This window comes from Salmo salar, chromosome 09 (assembly GCF_965601325.2).
Source record: "Salmo salar chromosome 09, fSalSal1, whole genome shotgun sequence".
Taxonomy (NCBI): domain Eukaryota; kingdom Metazoa; phylum Chordata; class Actinopteri; order Salmoniformes; family Salmonidae; genus Salmo; species Salmo salar.
Genome location: NC_138299.1, coordinates 52480047 through 52504796, shown reverse-complemented (window position 1 = coordinate 52504796; position 24750 = coordinate 52480047). Strand labels below are relative to the sequence as shown.

At 50.0% G+C, this 24750-nt stretch overlaps 1 protein-coding gene across 1 annotated transcript in view; it reads right to left on the bottom strand.

The window, feature by feature from the left end:
• Positions 1 to 24750, bottom strand: part of capn3a (calpain 3a, (p94)) — a 400518-nt gene that overhangs the window by 250493 nt on the left and 125275 nt on the right. Inside the window, exons 15-16 of the mRNA XM_045723775.2 lie at positions 23503 to 23560; positions 21912 to 21976 (exon numbers count right to left, since the gene is read on the bottom strand). Coding sequence (XP_045579731.1) covers positions 21912 to 21976; positions 23503 to 23560 — 123 coding nt within the window. The remainder of the gene's footprint in view (positions 1 to 21911; positions 21977 to 23502; positions 23561 to 24750) is intronic.

Below are 24750 nucleotides of genomic sequence, written 5' to 3'. Positions count from 1 at the left end.
GGAGGGTCTCTATCTACAGACAACACAACCTGGGAGGGTCTGTATCTACAGACAACACAGCCTGGGAGGGTCTCTATCTACAGACAACACAACCTGGGAGGGTCTCTATCTACAGACAACACAACCTGATCTGGGAGGGTCTCTATCTACAGACAACACAACCTGGGAGGGTCTGTGTCTACAGACAACACAACTTGACCTGGGAGGGTCTCTATCTACAGACAACACAGACTGACCTGGGAGGGTCTTTATCTACAGACAACACAATCTGGGAGGGTCTCTATCTACAGACAACACAACCTGACCTGGGAGGGTCTCTATCTACAGACAACACAACCTGGGAGGGTCTCTATCTACAGACAACACAACCTGGGAGGGTCTCTATCTACAGACAACACAACCTTTGGAGGGTCTCTATCTACAGACGACACAACCTGACCTGGGAGGGTCTCTATCTACAGACAACACAACTTGACCTGGGAGGGTCTCTATCTACAGACAACACAACCTGGGAGGGTCTCTATCTAAAGACAACACAGCCTGGGAGGGTCTCTATCTACAGACAACACAACCTGGGAGGGTCTCTATCTACAGACAACACAACTTGATCTGGGAGGGTCTCTATCTACAGACAACACAACCTGGGAGGGTCTCTGTCTACAGACAACACAACCTGACCTGGGAGGGTCTCTATCTACAGACAACACAATCTGGGAGGGTCTCTATCTACAGACAACACAACCTGGGAGGGTCTCTATCTACAGACAACACAACCTGACCTGGGAGGTTCTCTATCTACCTACAACACAACCTGGGAGGGTCTCTATCTACAGACAACACAACCTGACCTGGGAGGGTCTCTATCTACAGACAACCCAGCCTGACCTGGGAGGGTCTCTATCTACAGACAACACAGCCTGACCTTGGAGGGTCTCTATCTACAGACAACACAACCTGGGAGGGTCTCTATCTACAGACAACACAACCTGACCTGGGAGGGTCTCTATCTACAGACAATACAACCTGACCTGGGAGGGTCTCTATCTACAGACAACACAGCCAGACCTGGGAGGCTCTCTATCTACAGACAACACAACCTGACCTGGGAGGGTCTCTATCTACAGACAACACAGCCAGACCTGGGAGGGTCTCTATCTACAGACAACACAACTTGACCTGGGAGGGTCTCTATCTACAGACAACACAACCTGGGAGGGTCTCTATCTACAGACAACACAGCCTGGGAGGGTCTCTATCTACAGACAACACAACCTGGGAGGGTCTCTATCTACAGACAACACAACCTGATCTGGGAGGGTCTCTATCTACAGACAACACAACCTGGGAGGGTCTCTATCTACAGACAACACAACCTGACCTGGAAGGATCTCTGTCTACAGACAACACAACCTGGGAGGGTCTCTATCTACAGACAACACAACCTGACCTGGGAGGGTCTCTATCTACAGACAATACAACCTGACCTGGGAGGGTCTCTATCTACAGACAACACAGCCAGACCTGGGAGGGTCTCTATCTACAGACAACACAACCTGACCTGGGAGGGTCTCTATCTACAGACAACACAGCCAGACCTGGGAGGGTCTCTATCTACAGACAACACAACTTGACCTGGGAGGGTCTCTATCTACAGACAACACAACCTGGGAGGGTCTCTATCTACAGACAACACAGCCTGGGAGGGTCTCTATCTACAGACAACACAACCTGGGAGGGTCTCTATCTACAGACAACACAACCTGATCTGGGAGGGTCTCTATCTACAGACAACACAACCTGGGAGGGTCTCTGTCTACAGACAACACAACCTGACCTGGGAGGGTCTCTATCTACAGACAACACAACCTGGGAGGGTCTCTATCTACAGACAACACAACCTGACCTGGGAGGGTCTCTATCTACAGACAATACAACCTGACCTGGGAGGGTCTCTATCTACAGACAACACAGCCAGACCTGGGAGGGTCTCTATCTACAGACAACACAGCCAGACCTGGGAGGGTCTCTATCTACAGACAACACAACCTGACCTGGGAGGTTCTCTATCTACCTACAACACAACCTGGGAGGGTCTCTATCTACAGACAACACAACCTGACCTGGGAGGGTCTCTATCTACAGACAACCCAGCCTGACCTGGGAGGGTCTATATCTACAGACAACACAGCCTGACCTTGGAGGGTCTCTATCTACAGACAACACAACCTCACCTGGGAGGATCTCTGTCTACAGACAACACAACCTGGGAGGGTCTCTATCTACAGACAACACAACCTGACCTGGGAGGGTCTCTATCTACAGACAATACAACCTGACCTGGGAGGGTCCCTATCTACAGACAACACAGCCAGACCTGGGAGGGTCTCTATCTACAGACAACACAACCTGACCTGGGAGGGTCTCTATCTACAGACAACGCAACCTGACCTGGGAGGGTCTCTATCTACAGACAACACAACCTGGGAGGGTCTGTATCTACAGACAACACAGCCTGGGAGGGTCTCTATCTACAGACAACACAACCTGGGAGGGTCTCTATCTACAGACAACACAACCTGATCTGGGAGGGTCTCTATCTACAGACAACACAACCTGGGAGGGTCTCTGTCTACAGACAACACAACCTGACCTGGGAGGGTCTCTATCTACAGACAACACAGACTGACCTGGGAGGGTCTCTATCTACAGACAACACAATCTGGGAGGGTCTCTATCTACAGACAACACAACCTGACCTGGGAGGGTCTCTATCTACAGACAACACAACCTGGGAGGGTCTCTATCTACAGACAACACAACCTGGGAGGGTCTCTATCTACAGACAACACAACCTTTGGAGGGTCTCTATCTACAGACGACACAACCTGACCTGGGAGGGTCTCTATCTACAGACAACACAACTTGACGTGGAAGGGTCTCTATCTACAGACAACACAACCTGACCTGGGAGGGTCTCTATCTACAGACAACACAACCTGGGAGGGTTTCTGTCTACAGACAACACAACCTGGGAGGGTCTCTGTCTACAGACAACACAACCTGACCTGGGAGGGTCTCTATCTACTGACAACACAACCTGACCTGGGAGGGTCTCTATCTACAGACAACACAACCTGGGAGGGTCTCTGTCTACAGACAACACAACCTGGGAGGGTCTCTGTCTACAGACAACACAACCTGACCTGGGAGGGTCTCTATCTACAGACAACACAGCCAGACCTGGGAGGGTCTCTATCTACAGACAACACAACCTGACCTGGGAGGGTCTCTATCTACAGACAACACAACCTGGGAGGGTCTCTGTCTACAGACAACACAACCTGACCTGGGAGGGTCTCTATCTACAGACAACACAACCTGGGAGGGTCTCTATCTACAGACAACACAACCTGACCTGGGAGGGTCTCTATCTACAGACAACACAACCTGACCTGGGAGGGTCTCTATCTACAGACAACACAACCTGGGAGGGTCTCTATCTACAGACAACACAACCTGACCTGGGAGGGTCTCTAACTACAGACAACACAACCTGACCTGGGAGGGTCTTAATCTACAGAGAACATAGCCAGACCTGGGAGGGTCTCTATCTACAGACAACACAACCTGACCTGGGAGGCTCTCTATCTACAGACAACACAGCCTGACCTGGGAGGGTCTCTATCTACAGACAACACAACCTGGGAGGGTCTCTATCTACAGACAACACAATCTGACCTGGGAGGGTCTCTATCTACAGACAACACAGACTGACCTGGGAGGGTCTCTATCTACAGAATACACAATCTGGGAGGGTCTCTATCTACAGACAACACAACCTGACCTGGGAGGGTCTCTATCTACAGACAACACAACCTGGGAGGGTCTCTATCTACAGACAACACAACCTGACCTGGGAGGTCTCTATCTACCTACAACACAACCTGGGAGGGTCTCTATCTACAGACAACACAACCTGACCTGGGAGGGTCTCTATCTACAGACAACACAGCCTGACCTGGGAGGGTCTCTATCTACAGACAACAACCTGACCTGGGAGGGTCTCTATCTACAGACAACACAACCTGACCTGGGAGGGTCTCTATCTACAGACAACACAACCTGACCTCGGAGGGTCTCTATCTACACACAACACAACCTGGGAGGGTCTCTGTCTACAGACAACACAACCTGACCTGGGAGGGTCTCTATCTACAGACAACACAACCTGGGAGGGTCTCTATCTACAGACAACACAACCTGACCTGGGAGGGTCTCTATCTACAGACAACACAACCTGACCTGGGAGGGTCTCTATCTACAGACAACACAACCTGGGAGGGTCTCTATCTACAGACAACACAACCTGACCTGGGAGGGTCTCTAACTACAGACAACACAACCTGACCTGGGAGGGTCTTAATCTACAGAGAACATAGCCAGACCTGGGAGGGTCTCTATCTACAGACAACACAACCTGACCTGGGAGGCTCTCTATCTACAGACAACACAGCCTGACCTGGGAGGGTCTCTATCTACAGACAACACAACCTGGGAGGGTCTCTATCTACAGACAACACAATCTGACCTGGGAGGGTCTCTATCTACAGACAACACAGACTGACCTGGGAGGGTCTCTATCTACAGAATACACAATCTGGGAGGGTCTCTATCTACAGACAACACAACCTGACCTGGGAGGGTCTCTATCTACAGACAACACAACCTGGGAGGGTCTCTATCTACAGACAACACAACCTGACCTGGGAGGTCTCTATCTACCTACAACACAACCTGGGAGGGTCTCTATCTACAGACAACACAACCTGACCTGGGAGGGTCTCTATCTACAGACAACACAGCCTGACCTGGGAGGGTCTCTATCTACAGACAACAACCTGACCTGGGAGGGTCTCTATCTACAGACAACACAACCTGACCTGGGAGGGTCTCTATCTACAGACAACACAACCTGACCTCGGAGGGTCTCTATCTACACACAACACAACCTGTGACGGTCTCTGTCTACAGACAACACAACCTGGGAGGGTCTCTGTCTACAGACAACACAACCTGACCTGGGAGGGTCTCTATCTACAGACAACACAACCTGACCTGGGAGAGTCTCTATCTACAGACAACACAACCTGGGAGGGTCTCTGTCTACAGACAACAAAACCTGGGAGGGTCTCTGTCTACAGACAACACAGCCAGACCTGGGAGGGTCTCTATCTACTGACAACACAACCTGACCTGGGAGGGTCTCTATCTACAGACAACACAGACTGACCTGGGAGGGTTTCTATCTACAGACAACACAATCTGGGAGGGTCTCTATCTACAGACAACACAACCTGACCTGGGAGGGTCTCTATCTACCTACAACACAACCTGGGAGGGTCTCTATCTACAGACAACACAACCTGACCTGGGAGGGTCTCTATCTACAGACAACACAGCCTGACCTGGGAGGGTCTCTATCTACAGACAACACAACCTGACCTGGGAGGGTCTCTATCTACAGACAACACAACCTGACCTGGGAGGGTCTCTATCTACAGACAACACAACCTGACCTGGGAGGGTCTCTATCTACAGACACCACAACCTGGGAGGGTCTCTGTCTACCGACAACACAACCTGGGAGGGTCTCTGTCTACAGACAACACAACCTGACCTGGAAGGGTCTCTATCTACAGACAACACAACCTGACCTGGGAGGGTCTCTATCTACAGACAACACAACCTGGGAGGGTTTCTGTCTACAGACAACACAACCTGGGAGGGTCTCTGTCTACAGACAACACAACCTGACCTGGGAGGGTCTCTATCTACTGACAACACAACCTGACCTGGGAGGGTCTCTATCTACAGACAACACAACCTGGGAGGGTCTCTGTCTACAGACAACACAACCTGGGAGGGTCTCTGTCTACAGACAACACAACCTGACCTGGGAGGGTCTCTATCTACAGACAACACAGCCAGACCTGGGAGGGTCTCTATCTACAGACAACACAACCTGACCTGGGAGGGTCTCTATCTACAGACAACACAACCTGGGAGGGTCTCTATCTACAGACAACACAACCTGACCTGGGAGGGTCTCTGTCTACAGACAACACAACCTGACTTGGGAGGGTCTCTATCTACAGACAACACAACCTGGGAGGGTCTCTATCTACAGACAACACAACCTGACCTGGGAGGGTCTCTATCTACAGACAAGACAACCTGACCTGGGAGGGTCTCTATCTACAGACAACAAAGCCAGACCTGGGAGGGTCTCTATCTACAGACAACACAACTTGACCTGGGAGGGTCTCTATCTACAGACAACACAACCTGGGAGGGTCTCTATCTAAAGACAACACAGCCTGGGAGGGTCTCTATCTACAGACAACACAACCTGGGAGGGTCTCTATCTACAGACAACACAACCTGATCTGGGAGGGTCTCTATCTACAGACAACACAACCTGGGAGGGTCTCTGTCTACAGACAACACAACCTGACCTGGGAGGGTCTCTATCTACAGACAACACAGACTGACCTGGGAGGGTCTCTATCTACAGACAACACAATCTGGGAGGGTCTCTATCTACAGACAACACAACCTGACCTGGGAGGGTCTCTATCTACAGACAACACAACCTGGGAGGGTCTCTATCTACAGACAACACAACCTGACCTGGGAGGTTCTCTATCTACCTACAACACAACCTGGGAGGGTCTCTATCTACAGACAACACAACCTGACATGGGAGGGTCTCTATCTACAGACAACCCAGCCTGACCTTGGAGGGTCTCTATCTACAGACAACACAACCTGACCTGGAAGGATCTCTGTCTACAGACAACACAACCTGGGAGGGTCTCTATCTACAGACAACACAACCTGACCTGGGAGGGTCTCTATCTACAGACAATACAACCTGACCTGGGAGGGTCTCTATCTACAGACAACACAGCGCAGACCTGGGAGGGTCTCTATCTAGCAGACAACACAACCTGACCTGGGAGGGTCTCTATCTACAGACAACACAGCCAGACCTGGGAGGGTCTCTATCTACAGACAACACACCTGCGAGGGTCTCTATCTACAGACCACACCTGCTGGGAGGGTCTCTATCTACAGACAACACAACCTGGGAGGGTCTCTGTCTACAGACAACACAACCTGACCTGGGAGGGTCTCTATCTACAGACAACACAACCTGGGAGGGTCTCTATCTACAGACAACACAACCTGACCTGGGAGGGTCTCTATCTACAGACAATACAACCTGACCTGGGAGGGTCTCTATCTACAGACAACACAGCCAGACCTGGGAGGGTCTCTATCTACAGACAACACAGCCAGACCTGGGAGGGTCTCTATCTACAGACAACACAACCTGACCTGGGAGGTTCTCTATCTACCTACAACACAACCTGGGAGGGTCTCTATCTACAGACAACACAACCTGACCTGGGAGGGTCTCTATCTACAGACAACACAGCCTGACCTTGGAGGGTCTCTATCTACAGACAACACAACCTGACCTGGGAGGATCTCTGTCTACAGACAACACAACCTGGGAGGGTCTCTATCTACAGACAACACAACCTGACCTGGGAGGGTCTCTATCTACAGACAATACAACCTGACCTGGGAGGGTCTCTATCTACAGACAACAAAGCCAGACCTGGGAGTGTCTCTATCTACAGACAACACAACTTGACCTGGGAGGGTCTCTATCTACAGACAACACAACCTGGGAGGGTCTCTATCTAAAGACAACACAGCCTGGGAGGGTCTCTATCTACAGACAACACAACCTGGGAGGGTCTCTATCTACAGACAACACAACCTGATCTGGGAGGGTCTCTATCTACAGACAACACAACCTGGGAGGGTCTCTGTCTACAGACAACACAACCTGACCTGGGAGGGTCTCTATCTACAGACAACACAGACTGACCTGGGAGGGTCTCTATCTACAGACAACACAATCTGGGAGGGTCTCTATCTACAGACAATACAACCTGGGAGGGTCTCTATCTACAGACAACACAACCTGACCTGGGAGGTTCTCTATCTACCTACAACACAACCTGGGAGGGTCTCTATCTACAGACAACACAACCTGACATGGGAGGGTCTCTATCTACAGACAACCTTGCCTGACCTGGGAGGGTCTCTATCTACAGACAACACAGCCTGACCTTGGAGGGTCTCTATCTACAGACAACACAACCTGACCTGGAAGGATCTCTGTCTACAGACAACACAACCTGGGAGGGTCTCTATCTACAGACAACACAACCTGACCTGGGAGGGTCTCTATCTACAGACAATACAACCTGACCTGGGAGGGTCTCTATCTACAGACAACACAGCCAGACCTGGGAGGGTCTCTATCTACAGACAACACAACCTGACCTGGGAGGGTCTCTATCTACAGACAACACAGCCAGACCTGGGAGGGTCTATATCTACAGACAACACAACTTGACCTGGGAGGGTCTCTATCTACAGACAACACAACCTGGGAGGGTCTCTATCTACAGACAACACAGCCTGGGAGGGTCTCTATCTACAGACAACACAACCTGGGAGGGTCTCTATCTACAGACAACACAACCTGATCTGGGAGGGTCTCTATCTACAGACAACACAACCTGGGAGGGTCTCTGTCTACAGACAACACAACCTGACCTGGGAGGGTCTCTATCTACAGACAACACAACCTGGGAGGGTCTCTATCTACAGACAACACAACCTGACCTGGGAGGGTCTCTATCTACAGACAATACAACCTGACCTGGGAGGGTCTCTATCTACAGACAACACAGCCAGACCTGGGAGGGTCTCTATCTACAGACAACACAGCCAGACCTGGGAGGGTCTCTATCTACAGACAACACAACCTGACCTGGGAGGTTCTCTATCTACCTACAACACAACCTGGGAGGGTCTCTATCTACAGACAACACAACCTGACCTGGGAGGGTCTCTATCTACAGACAACCCAGCCTGACCTGGGAGGGTCTCTATCTACAGACAACACAGCCTGACCTTGGAGGGTCTCTATCTACAGACAACACAACCTGACCTGGGAGGATCTCTGTCTACAGACAACACAACCTGGGAGGGTCTCTATCTACAGACAACACAACCTGACCTGGGAGGGTCTCTATCTACAGACAATACAACCTGACCTGGGAGGGTCTCTATCTACAGACAACACAGCCAGACCTGGGAGGGTCTCTATCTACAGACAACACAACCTGACCTGGGAGGGTCTCTATCTACAGACAACGCAACCTGACCTGGGAGGGTCTCTATCTACAGACAACACAACCTGGGAGGGTCTGTATCTACAGACAACACAGCCTGGGAGGGTCTCTATCTACAGACAACACAACCTGGGAGGGTCTCTATCTACAGACAACACAACCTGATCTGGGAGGGTCTCTATCTACAGACAACACAACCTGGGAGGGTCTCTGTCTACAGACAACACAACTTGACCTGGGAGGGTCTCTATCTACAGACAACACAGACTGACCTGGGAGGGTCTCTATCTACAGACAACACAATCTGGGAGGGTCTCTATCTACAGACAACACAACCTGACCTGGGAGGGTCTCTATCTACAGACAACACAACCTGGGAGGGTCTCTATCTACAGACAACACAACCTGGGAGGGTCTCTATCTACAGACAACACAACCTTTGGAGGGTCTCTATCTACAGACGACACAACCTGACCTGGGAGGGTCTCTATCTACAGACAACACAACTTGACCTGGGAGGGTCTCTATCTACAGACAACACAACCTGGGAGGGTCTCTATCTAAAGACAACACAGCCTGGGAGGGTCTCTATCTACAGACAACACAACCTGGGAGGGTCTCTATCTACAGACAACACAACTTGATCTGGGAGGGTCTCTATCTACAGACAACACAACCTGGGAGGGTCTCTGTCTACAGACAACACAACCTGACCTGGGAGGGTCTCTATCTACAGACAACACAGACTGACCTGGGAGGGTCTCTATCTACAGACAACACAATCTGGGAGGGTCTCTATCTACAGACAACACAACCTGGGAGGGTCTCTATCTACAGACAACACAACCTGACCTGGGAGGTTCTCTATCTACCTACAACACAACCTGGGAGGGTCTCTATCTACAGACAACACAACCTGACCTGGGAGGGTCTCTATCTACAGACAACCCAGCCTGACCTGGGAGGGTCTCTATCTACAGACAACACAGCCTGACCTTGGAGGGTCTCTATCTACAGACAACACAACCTGACCTGGGAGGGTCTCTATCTACAGACAATACAACCTGACCTGGGAGGGTCTCTATCTACAGACAACACAGCCAGACCTGGGAGGCTCTCTATCTACAGACAACACAACCTGACCTGGGAGGGTCTCTATCTACAGACAACACAGCCAGACCTGGGAGGGTCTCTATCTACAGACAACACAACTTGACCTGGGAGGGTCTCTATCTACAGACAACACAACCTGGGAGGGTCTCTATCTACAGACAACACAGCCTGGGAGGGTCTCTATCTACAGACAACACAACCTGGGAGGGTCTCTATCTACAGACAACACAACCTGATCTGGGAGGGTCTCTATCTACAGACAACACAACCTGGGAGGGTCTCTATCTACAGACAACACAACCTGACCTGGAAGGATCTCTGTCTACAGACAACACAACCTGGGAGGGTCTCTATCTACAGACAACACAACCTGACCTGGGAGGGTCTCTATCTACAGACAACACAACCTGACCTGGGAGGGTCTCTATCTACAGACAACACAGCCAGACCTGGGAGGGTCTCTATCTACAGACAACACAACTTGACCTGGGAGGGTCTCTATCTACAGACAACACAACCTGGGAGGGTCTCTATCTACAGACAACACAGCCTGGGAGGGTCTCTATCTACAGACAACACAACCTGGGAGGGTCTCTATCTACAGACAACACAACCTGATCTGGGAGGGTCTCTATCTACAGACAACACAACCTGGGAGGGTCTCTGTCTACAGACAACACAACCTGACCTGGGAGGGTCTCTATCTACAGACAACACAACCTGGGAGGGTCTCTATCTACAGACAACACAACCTGACCTGGGAGGGTCTCTATCTACAGACAATACAACCTGACCTGGGAGGGTCTCTATCTACAGACAACACAGCCAGACCTGGGAGGGTCTCTATCTACAGACAACACAGCCAGACCTGGGAGGGTCTCTATCTACAGACAACACAACCTGACCTGGGAGGTTCTTTATCTACCTACAACACAACCTGGGAGGGTCTCTATCTACAGACAACACAACCTGACCTGGGAGGGTCTCTATCTACAGACAACCCAGCCTGACCTGGGAGGGTCTATATCTACAGACAACACAGCCTGACCTTGGAGGGTCTCTATCTACAGACAACACAACCTGACCTGGGAGGGTCTCTATCTACAGACAACGCAACCTGACCTGGGAGGGTCTCTATCTACAGACAACACAACCTGGGAGGGTCTGTATCTACAGACAACACAGCCTGGGAGGGTCTCTATCTACAGACAACACAACCTGGGAGGGTCTCTATCTACAGACAACACAACCTGATCTGGGAGGGTCTCTATCTACAGACAACACAACCTGGGAGGGTCTCTGTCTACAGACAACACAACTTGACCTGGGAGGGTCTCTATCTACAGACAACACAGACTGACCTGGGAGGGTCTCTATCTACAGACAACACAATCTGGGAGGGTCTCTATCTACAGACAACACAACCTGACCTGGGAGGGTCTCTATCTACAGACAACACAACCTGGGAGGGTCTCTATCTACAGACAACACAACCTGGGAGGGTCTCTATCTACAGACAACACAACCTTTGGAGGGTCTCTATCTACAGACGACACAACCTGACCTGGGAGGGTCTCTATCTACAGACAACACAACTTGACCTGGGAGGGTCTCTATCTACAGACAACACAACCTGGGAGGGTCTCTATCTAAAGACAACACAGCCTGGGAGGGTCTCTATCTACAGACAACACAACCTGGGAGGGTCTCTATCTACAGACAACACAACTTGATCTGGGAGGGTCTCTATCTACAGACAACACAACCTGGGAGGGTCTCTGTCTACAGACAACACAACCTGACCTGGGAGGGTCTCTATCTACAGACAACACAGACTGACCTGGGAGGGTCTCTATCTACAGACAACACAATCTGGGAGGGTCTCTATCTACAGACAACACAACCTGGGAGGGTCTCTATCTACAGACAACACAACCTGACCTGGGAGGTTCTCTATCTACCTACAACACAACCTGGGAGGGTCTCTATCTACAGACAACACAACCTGACCTGGGAGGGTCTCTATCTACAGACAACCCAGCCTGACCTGGGAGGGTCTCTATCTACAGACAACACAGCCTGACCTTGGAGGGTCTCTATCTACAGACAACACAACCTGACCTGGGAGGGTCTCTATCTACAGACAATACAACCTGACCTGGGAGGGTCTCTATCTACAGACAACACAGCCAGACCTGGGAGGCTCTCTATCTACAGACAACACAACCTGACCTGGGAGGGTCTCTATCTACAGACAACACAGCCAGACCTGGGAGGGTCTCTATCTACAGACAACACAACTTGACCTGGGAGGGTCTCTATCTACAGACAACACAACCTGGGAGGGTCTCTATCTACAGACAACACAGCCTGGGAGGGTCTCTATCTACAGACAACACAACCTGGGAGGGTCTCTATCTACAGACAACACAACCTGATCTGGGAGGGTCTCTATCTACAGACAACACAACCTGGGAGGGTCTCTATCTACAGACAACACAACCTGACCTGGAAGGATCTCTGTCTACAGACAACACAACCTGGGAGGGTCTCTATCTACAGACAACACAACCTGACCTGGGAGGGTCTCTATCTACAGACAATACAACCTGACCTGGGAGGGTCTCTATCTACAGACAACACAGCCAGACCTGGGAGGGTCTCTATCTACAGACAACACAACCTGACCTGGGAGGGTCTCTATCTACAGACAACACAGCCAGACCTGGGAGGGTCTCTATCTACAGACAACACAACTTGACCTGGGAGGGTCTCTATCTACAGACAACACAACCTGGGAGGGTCTCTATCTACAGACAACACAGCCTGGGAGGGTCTCTATCTACAGACAACACAACCTGGGAGGGTCTCTATCTACAGACAACACAACCTGATCTGGGAGGGTCTCTATCTACAGACAACACAACCTGGGAGGGTCTCTGTCTACAGACAACACAACCTGACCTGGGAGGGTCTCTATCTACAGACAACACAACCTGGGAGGGTCTCTATCTACAGACAACACAACCTGACCTGGGAGGGTCTCTATCTACAGACAATACAACCTGACCTGGGAGGGTCTCTATCTACAGACAACACAGCCAGACCTGGGAGGGTCTCTATCTACAGACAACACAGCCAGACCTGGGAGGGTCTCTATCTACAGACAACACAACCTGACCTGGGAGGTTCTTTATCTACCTACAACACAACCTGGGAGGGTCTCTATCTACAGACAACACAACCTGACCTGGGAGGGTCTCTATCTACAGACAACCCAGCCTGACCTGGGAGGGTCTATATCTACAGACAACACAGCCTGACCTTGGAGGGTCTCTATCTACAGACAACACAACCTGACCTGGGAGGATCTCTGTCTACAGACAACACAACCTGGGAGGGTCTCTATCTACAGACAACACAACCTGACCTGGGAGGGTCTCTATCTACAGACAATACAACCTGACCTGGGAGGGTCCCTATCTACAGACAACACAGCCAGACCTGGGAGGGTCTCTATCTACAGACAACACAACCTGACCTGGGAGGGTCTCTATCTACAGACAACGCAACCTGACCTGGGAGGGTCTCTATCTACAGACAACACAACCTGGGAGGGTCTGTATCTACAGACAACACAGCCTGGGAGGGTCTCTATCTACAGACAACACAACCTGGGAGGGTCTCTATCTACAGACAACACAACCTGATCTGGGAGGGTCTCTATCTACAGACAACACAACCTGGGAGGGTCTCTGTCTACAGACAACACAACCTGACCTGGGAGGGTCTCTATCTACAGACAACACAACCTGACCTGGGAGGGTCTCTATCTACAGACAACCCAGCCTGACCTGGGAGGGTCTCTATCTACAGACAACACAGCCTGACCTTGGAGGGTCTCTATCTACAGACAACACAACCTGGGAGGGTCTCTATCTACAGACAACACAACCTGACCTGGGAGGGTCTCTATCTACAGACAATACAACCTGACCTGGGAGGGTCTCTATCTACAGACAACACAGCCAGACCTGGGAGGCTCTCTATCTACAGACAACACAACCTGACCTGGGAGGGTCTCTATCTACAGACAACACAGCCAGACCTGGGAGGGTCTCTATCTACAGACAACACAACCTGGGAGGGTCTCTATCTACAGACAACACAACCTGACCTGGAAGGATCTCTGTCTACAGACAACACAACCTGGGAGGGTCTCTATCTACAGACAACACAACCTGACCTGGGAGGGTCTCTATCTACAGACAATACAACCTGACCTGGGAGGGTCTCTATCTACAGACAACACAGCCAGACCTGGGAGGGTCTCTATCTACAGACAACACAACCTGACCTGGGAGGGTCTCTATCTACAGACAACACAGCCAGACCTGGGAGGGTCTCTATCTACAGACAACACAACTTGACCTGGGAGGGTCTCTATCTACAGACAACACAACCTGGGAGGGTCTCTATCTACAGACAACACAGCCTGGGAGGGTCTCTATCTACAGACAACACAACCTGGGAGGGTCTCTATCTACAGACAACACAACCTGATCTGGGAGGGTCTCTATCTACAGACAACACAACCTGGGAGGGTCTCTGTCTACAGACAACACAACCTGACCTGGGAGGGTCTCTATCTACAGACAACACAACCTGGGAGGGTCTCTATCTACAGACAACACAACCTGACCTGGGAGGGTCTCTATCTACAGACAATACAACCTGACCTGGGAGGGTCTCTATATACAGACAACACAGCCAGACCTGGGAGGGTCTCTATCTACAGACAACACAGCCAGACCTGGGAGGGTCTCTATCTACAGACAACACAACCTGACCTGGGAGGTTCTCTATCTACCTACAACACAACCTGGGAGGGTCTCTATCTACAGACAACACAACCTGACCTGGGAGGGTCTCTATCTACAGACAACCCAGCCTGACCTGGGAGGGTCTATATCTACAGACAACACAGCCTGACCTTGGAGGGTCTCTATCTACAGACAACACAACCTCACCTGGGAGGATCTCTGTCTACAGACAACACAACCTGGGAGGGTCTCTATCTACAGACAACACAACCTGACCTGGGAGGGTCTCTATCTACAGACAATACAACCTGACCTGGGAGGGTCCCTATCTACAGACAACACAGCCAGACCTGGGAGGGTCTCTATCTACAGACAACACAACCTGACCTGGGAGGGTCTCTATCTACAGACAACGCAACCTGACCTGGGAGGGTCTCTATCTACAGACAACACAACCTGGGAGGGTCTGTATCTACAGACAACACAGCCTGGGAGGGTCTCTATCTACAGACAACACAACCTGGGAGGGTCTCTATCTACAGACAACACAACCTGATCTGGGAGGGTCTCTATCTACAGACAACACAACCTGGGAGGGTCTCTGTCTACAGACAACACAACCTGACCTGGGAGGGTCTCTATCTACAGACAACACAGACTGACCTGGGAGGGTCTCTATCTACAGACAACACAATCTGGGAGGGTCTCTATCTACAGACAACACAACCTGACCTGGGAGGGTCTCTATCTACAGACAACACAACCTGGGAGGGTCTCTATCTACAGACAACACAACCTGGGAGGGTCTCTATCTACAGACAACACAACCTTTGGAGGTTCTCTATCTACAGACGACACAACCTGACCTGGGAGGGTCTCTATCTACAGACAACACAACTTGACGTGGGAGGGTCTCTATCTACAGACAACACAACCTGGGAGGCTCTCTATCTAAAGACAACACAGCCTGGGAGGGTCTCTATCTACAGACAACACAACCTGGGAGGGTCTCTATCTACAGACAACACAACTTGATCTGGGAGGGTCTCTATCTACAGACAACACAACCTGGGAGGGTCTCTGTCTACAGACAACACAACCTGACCTGGGAGGGTCTCTATCTACAGACAACACAGACTGACCTGGGAGGGTCTCTATCTACAGACAACACAATCTGGGAGGGTCTCTATCTACAGACAACACAACCTGACCTGGGAGGGTCTCTATCTACAGACAACACAACCTGGGAGGGTCTCTATCTACAGACAACACAACCTGACCTGGGAGGTTCTCTATCTACCTACAACACAACCTGGGAGGGTCTCTATCTACAGCCAACACAACCTGACCTGGGAGGGTCTCTATCTACAGACAACCCAGCCTGACCTGGGAGGGTCTCTATCTACAGACAACACAGCCTGACCTTGGAGGGTCTCTATCTACAGACAACACAACCTGGGAGGGTCTCTATCTACAGACAACACAACCTGACCTGGGAGGGTCTCTATCTACAGACAATACAACCTGACCTGGGAGGGTCTCTATCTACAGACAACACAGCCAGACCTGGGAGGGTCTCTATCTACAGACAACACAACCTGACCTGGGAGGGTCTCTATCTACAGACAACACAGCCAGACCTGGGAGGGTCTCTATCTACAGACAACACAACTTGACCTGGGAGGGTCTCTATCTACAGACAACACAACCTGGGAGGGTCTCTATCTACAGACAACACAGCCTGGGAGGGTCTCTATCTACAGACAACACAACCTGGGAGGGTCTCTATCTACAGACAACACAACCTGATCTGGGAGGGTCTCTATCTACAGACAACACAACCTGGGAGGGTCTCTGTCTACAGACAACACAACCTGACCTGGGAGGGTCTCTATCTACAGACAACACAACCTGGGATGGTCTCTATCTACAGACAACACAACCTGACCTGGGAGGGTCTCTATCTACAGACAAGACAACCTGACCTGGGAGGGTCTCTATCTACAGATAACACAGCCAGACCTGGGATTGTCTCTATCTACAGACAACACATCTTGACCTGGGAGGGTCTCTATCTACAGACAACACAACCTGGGAGGGTCTCTATCTACAGACAACACAGCCTGGGAGGGTCTCTATCTACAGACAACACAACCTTGGAGGGTCTCTATCTACAGACAACACAACCTGATCTGGGAGGGTCTCTATCTACAGACAACACAACCTGGGAGGGTCTCTGTCTACAGACAACACAACCTGACCTGGGAGGGTCTCTATCTACAGACAACACAGACTGACCTGGGAGGGTCTCTATCTACAGACAACACAACCTGACCTGGGAGGGTCTCTATCTACAGACAATACAACCTGACCTGGGAGGGTCTCTATCTACAGACAACACAGCCAGACCTGGGAGGGTCTCTATCTACAGACAACACAACCTGACCTGGGAGGGTCTCTATCTACAGACAACACAGCCAGACCTGGGAGGGTCTCTATCTACAGACAACACAACTTGACCTGGGAGGGTCTCTATCTACAGACAACACAACCTGGGAGGGTCTCTATCTACAGACAACACAGCCTGGGAGGGTCTCTATCTACAGACAACACAACCTGGGAGGGTCTCTATCTACAGACAACACAACCTGATCTGGGAGGGTCTCTATCTACAGACAACACAACCTGGGAGGGTCTCTGTCTACAGACAACACAACCTGACCTGGGAGGGTCTCTATCTACAGACAACACAACCTGGGAGGGTCTCTATCTACAGACAACACAACCTGACCTGGGAGGGTCTCTATCTACAGACAATACAACCTGACCTGGGAGGGTCTCTATCTACAGACAACACAGCCAGACCTGGGAGGGTCTCTATCTACAGACAACACAGCCAGACCTGGGAGGGTCTCTATCTACAGACAACACAACCTGACCTGGGAGGTTCTCTATCTACCTACAACACAACCTGGGAGGGTCTCTATCTACAGACAACACAACCTGACCTGGGAGGGTCTCTATCTACAGACAACCCAGCCTGACCTGGGAGGGTCTCTATCTACAGACAACACAACCTGACCTGGGAGGATCTCTGTCTACAGACAACACAACCTGGGAGGGTCTCTATCTACAGACAACACAACCTGACCTGGGAGGGTCTCTATCTACAGACAATACAACCTGACCTGGGAGGGTCTCTATCTACAGACAACACAGCCAGACCTGGGAGGGTCTCTATCTACAGACAACACAACCTGACCTGGGAGGGTCTCTATCTACAGACAACGCAACCTGACCTGGGAGGGTCTCTATCTACAGACAACACAACCTGGGAGGGTCTGTATCTACAGACAACACAGCCTGGGAGGGTCTCTATCTACAGACAACACAACCTGACCTGGGAGGGTCTCTATCTACAGACAACACAACCTGATCTGGGAGGGTCTCTATCTACAGACAACACAACCTGGGAGGGTCTCTGTCTACAGACAACACAACCTGACCTGGGAGGGTCTCTATCTACAGACAACACAGACTGACCTGGGAGGGTCTCTATCTACAGACAACACAATCTGGGAGGGTCTCTATCTACAGACAACACAACCTGACCTGGGAGGGTCTCTATCTACAGACAACACAACCTGGGAGGGTTTCTATCTACAGACAACACAACCTGGGAGGGTCTCTATCTACAGACAACACAACCTTTGGAGGGTCTCTATCTACAGACGACACAACCTGACCTGGGAGGGTCTCTATCTACAGACAACACAACTTGACGTGGGAGGGTCTCTATCTACAGACAACACAACCTGGGAGGCTCTCTATCTAAAGACAACACAGCCTGGGAGGGTCTCTATCTACAGACAACACAACCTGGGAGGGTCTCTATCTACAGACAACACAACTTGATCTGGGAGGGTCTCTATCTACAGACAACACAACCTGGGAGGGTCTCTGTCTACAGACAACACAACCTGACCTGGGAGGGTCTCTATCTACAGACAACACAGACTGACCTGGGAGGGTCTCTATCTACAGACAACACAATCTGGGAGGGTCTCTATCTACAGACAACACAACCTGACCTGGGAGGGTCTCTATCTACAGACAACACAACCTGGGAGGGTCTCTATCTACAGACAACACAACCTGACCTGGGAGGTTCTCTATCTACCTACAACACAACCTGGGAGGGTCTCTATCTACAGCCAACACAACCTGACCTGGGAGGGTCTCTATCTACAGACAACCCAGCCTGACCTGGGAGGGTCTCTATCTACAGACAACACAGCCTGACCTTGGAGGGTCTCTATCTACAGACAACACAACCTGGGAGGGTCTCTATCTACAGACAACACAACCTGACCTGGGAGGGTCTCTATCTACAGACAATACAACCTGACCTGGGAGGGTCTCTATCTACAGACAACACAGCCAGACCTGGGAGGGTCTCTATCTACAGACAACACAACCTGACCTGGGAGGGTCTCTATCTACAGACAACACAGCCAGACCTGGGAGGGTCTCTATCTACAGACAACACAACTTGACCTGGGAGGGTCTCTATCTACAGACAACACAACCTGGGAGGGTCTCTATCTACAGACAACACAGCCTGGGAGGGTCTCTATCTACAGACAACACAACCTGGGAGGGTCTCTATCTACAGACAACACAACCTGATCTGGGAGGGTCTCTATCTACAGACAACACAACCTGGGAGGGTCTCTGTCTACAGACAACACAACCTGACCTGGGAGGGTCTCTATCTACAGACAACACAACCTGGGAGGGTCTCTATCTACAGACAACACAACCTGACCTGGGAGGGTCTCTATCTACAGACAAGACAACCTGACCTGGGAGGGTCTCTATCTACAGACAACACAGCCAGACCTGGGATTGTCTCTATCTACAGACAACACATCTTGACCTGGGAGGGTCTCTATCTACAGACAACACAACCTGGGAGGGTCTCTATCTACAGACAACACAGCCTGGGAGGGTCTCTATCTACAGACAACACAACCTGGGAGGGTCTCTATCTACAGACAACACAACCTGATCTGGGAGGGTCTCTATCTACAGACAACACAACCTGGGAGGGTCTCTGTCTACAGACAACACAACCTGACCTGGGAGGGTCTCTATCTACAGACAACACAGACTGACCTGGGAGGGTCTCTATCTACAGACAACACAATCTGGGAGGGTCTCTATCTACAGACAACACAACCTGACCTGGGAGGGTCTCTATCTACAGACAACACAACCTGGGAGGGTCTCTATCTACAGACAACACAACCTGACCTGGGAGGTTCTCTATCTACCTACAACACAACCTGGGAGGGTCTCTATCTACAGACAACACAACCTGACCTGGGAGGGTCTCTATCTACAGACAACCCAGCCTGACCTGGGAGGGTCTCTATCTACAGACAACACAACCTGACCTGGGAGGGTCTCTATCTACAGACAACACAACCTGGGAGGGTCTCTATCTACAGACAACACAACCTGACCTGGGAGGGTCTCTATCTACAGACAAGACAACCTGACCTGGGAGGGTCTCTATCTACAGACAACACAGCCAGACCTGGGAGGGTCTCTATCTACAGACAACACATCTTGACCTGGGAGGGTCTCTATCTACAGACAACACAACCTGGGAGGGTCTCTATCTACAGACAACACAGCCTGGGAGGGTCTCTATCTACAGACAACACAACCTGGGAGGGTCTCTATCTACAGACAACACAACCTGATCTGGGAGGGTCTCTATCTACAGACAACACAACCTGGGAGGGTCTCTGTCTACAGACAACACAACCTGACCTGGGAGGGTCTCTATCTACAGACAACACAGACTGACCTGGGAGGGTCTCTATCTACAGACAACACAATCTGGGAGGGTCTCTATCTACAGACAACACAACCTGACCTGGGAGGGTCTCTATCTACAGACAACACAACCTGGGAGGGTCTCTATCTACAGACAACACAACCTGACCTGGGAGGTTCTCTATCTACCTACAACACAACCTGGGAGGGTCTCTATCTACAGACAACACAACCTGACCTGGGAGGGTCTCTATCTACAGACAACCCAGCCTGACCTGGGAGGGTCTCTATCTACAGACAACACAGCCTGACCTTGGAGGGTCTCTATCTACAGACAACACAACCTGACCTGGGAGGGTCTCTATCTACAGACAACACAACCTGGGAGGGTCTCTATCTACAGACAACACAACCTGACCTGGGAGGGTCTCTATCTACAGACAATACAACCTGACCTGGGAGGGTCTCTATCTACAGACAACAGCCAGACCTGGGAGGGTCTCTATCTACAGACAACACAACCTGACCTGGGAGGGTCTCTATCTACAGACAACACAACCTGACCTGGGAGGGTCTCTATCTACAGACAACACAGCCAGACCTGGGAGGGTCTCTATCTACAGACAACACAACTTGACCTGGGAGGGTCTCTATCTACAGACAACACAACCTGGGAGGGTCTCTATCTACAGACAACACAGCCTGGGAGGGTCTCTATCTACAGACAACACAACCTGGGAGGGTCTCTATCTACAGACAACACAACCTGACCTGGGAGGGTCTCTATCTACAGACAACACAACCTGGGAGGGTCTCTATCTACAGACAACACAGATACAGAGGATACGTCCATGAGTGCAATCATGCTCCTGCAGCACTCCAGGCTAAAACCCTCTGTGTTCAGGTCCTTATCTGTGGAAGAGAGAGAGAGAGATACTGTAAGTAATCAACCAATCACTAACAAACCCTAAGTTAGTTGAATCAGGTGACAGCGCGGGGCTAATCTGTCATTGACAGACTACGTAAACATAAACGGGGCGCTTGTTGAAGCCCTTCTCTAATGATGCAGTCTTCCCTGTGGCTCAGTTGGTAGAGCATGGTGTTTGCAACGCCAGGGTTGTGGGTTTGATTCCCATGGGGGGCCAGTACAATTTGTATTTTTTTTAAATGCATGAAATGAAATGTATGCATTCACTACTGTAAGTCGCTCTGGATAAGAGCGTCTGCTAAATGACTAAAATGTAAATGTAATGCAGAAGATCTAAGGTGTAGTTTTAGGATGTTTCTTAATATGCATGTGTATTGGACAAAGGTCGGAGAACGAGTCTAATTCAAAGTATGCGAAACGGAGCACGGGAGGGCCCCTTCTCAGATGCGTACTTGGTTTTCATACATCGACGCAATCTTCAACTGAAACAATCCCAAGATTGTTGACATAATGTAATGCAACCACGTAAAAAAAAAAAAAAAACGACGAAACATTTCCTGAAAAAAAATTATTGCCGACTGGTTTGTGAGCTGAAGCGAAAGAAAGTTAACTCTGACTAAAGAATGAAAAGTTGTCCATTCACATCTCATAAGTTGCCTGACAACAATAGTTTATCTTTAATACGTTAAATAAATACATACCTGCCTACAATACCAACTTTAGTGTCGTAGATCGCTGGCTAACTGACAAAGAATTGGTAGGTAGCTACCCACAAAAAAATCTTAAGTTAACGTTGGCCATCTACCTTGCATAATAACATTAGTTTTGGGTCGTTTTTTACATGTAAAATTAGCTGGCTCGCTAGATTAATACGATTCACATATAGCTTGCTGATAATTATGAAGTAAAACTTTAAGATTTAGGTATATCTTGTTTCGTCTGTTTTGATCAAAGATAACGTTAATGCATTAGTGTTAGCACAGAGTGCTTCTCAAATGTGACATTTTATGCGTTGCCCACACTATCGTCCTCACAAGAACGTACTCGAGAACCTCCTCGGAAAAGCTCCTCAGAGAACATATTCAAGGGAACCTCCTGGGAGAGCGTTCCTCAAGAGAACCTCCTGGGAGAACGTACTCAAGGGAACCTCCTGGGAGAGCGTTCCTCAAGAGAACCTCCTGGGAGAACGTACTCAAGGGAACCTCCTCGGAGAACGTACTCAAGGGAACCTCCTGGGAGAACGTACTCAAGGGAACATCCTGGGAGAACGTACTCAAGGGAACCTCCTGGGAGAACGTACCCAAGGGAACCTCCTGGGAGAACGTACTCAAGGGAACCTCCTGGGAGAACGTACTCAAGGGAACCTCCTGGGAGAACGTACTCAAGGGAACCTCCTGGGTGAACGTACTCAAGAGAACCTCCTGGGAGAACGTACTCAAGGGAACCTCCTGGGAGAACGTACTCGGAGCATAAGCGTGTGGAGCATAATGAGAAACACGCTTAGACTTACATTTGGAGACAACCCTGTTGAGTACATTCTTCAGCTCGTTGGCGGTTATTTCCATTTCCTGTGAGAGAGGAGAAAGCGGGAGAAGGACATATGGACTCACCTGAGTCTATATTTGGACACTTATTAACAATGTTAATGTTTCAATGCCAGTAGTTTTTTGTGTTGATCTTTTGATGTCTGAAAGCCTCCTCACCTGATACATAGAACCTCATCAAATACATTTTGGTAACCAAGTCTGAGTTCAAATAGATTTTTTAAATGTTTGATAATACTTCAATCATTTGATTGAGCCATTCATTTCACCAGGCAAGCTCAGTGTACATAAAGTATTTGAACCCAGGTCTGACAACAACAGTAACAGGACAGTTATACAGGAGGTCTGACAACAGGACAGGTATACAGGAGGTCTGACAACAACAGGACAGTTATACAGGAGGTCTGACAACAGGACAGTTATACAGGAGGTCTGACAACAGGACAGGTATACAGGAGGTCTGACAACAACAGGACAGTTATACAGGAGGTCTGGCAACAGGACAGGTATACAGGGGGTCTGACAACAACAGGACAGTTATACAGGAGGTCTGACAACAGGACAGGTATACAGGAGGTCTGATAACAACAGGACAGTTATACAGGAGGTCTGACAACAGGACAGGTATACAGGAGGTCTGATAACAACAGGACAGTTATACAGGAGGTCTGACAACAGGACAGGTATAGAGGAGGTCTGACAACAGGACAGGTATACAGGAGGTCTGACAACAGGACAGGTATACAGGAGGTCTGATAACAACAGGACAGTTATACAGGAGGTCTGACAACAGGAACAACAGGACAGTTATACAGGAGGTCTGATAACAGTAACAGGACAGTTATACAGGAGGTCTGATAACAGTAACAGGACAGTTATACAGGAGGTCTGATAACAACAGGACAGTTATACAGGAGGTCTGACAACAGGAACAACAGGATAGTTATACAGGAGGTCTGATAACAGTAACAGGACAGTTATACAGGAGGTCTGATAACAACAGGACAGTTATACAGGAGGTCTGATAACAACAGTAACAGGACAGTTATACAGGAGGTCTGACAACAGGAACAACAGGACAGTTATACAGGAGGTCTGATAACAGTAAAAGGACAGGTATACAGGAGGTCTGATAACAACAGGACAGTTATACAGGAGGTCTGATAACAACAGGACAGTTATACAGGAGGTCTGATAACAACAGGACAGTTATA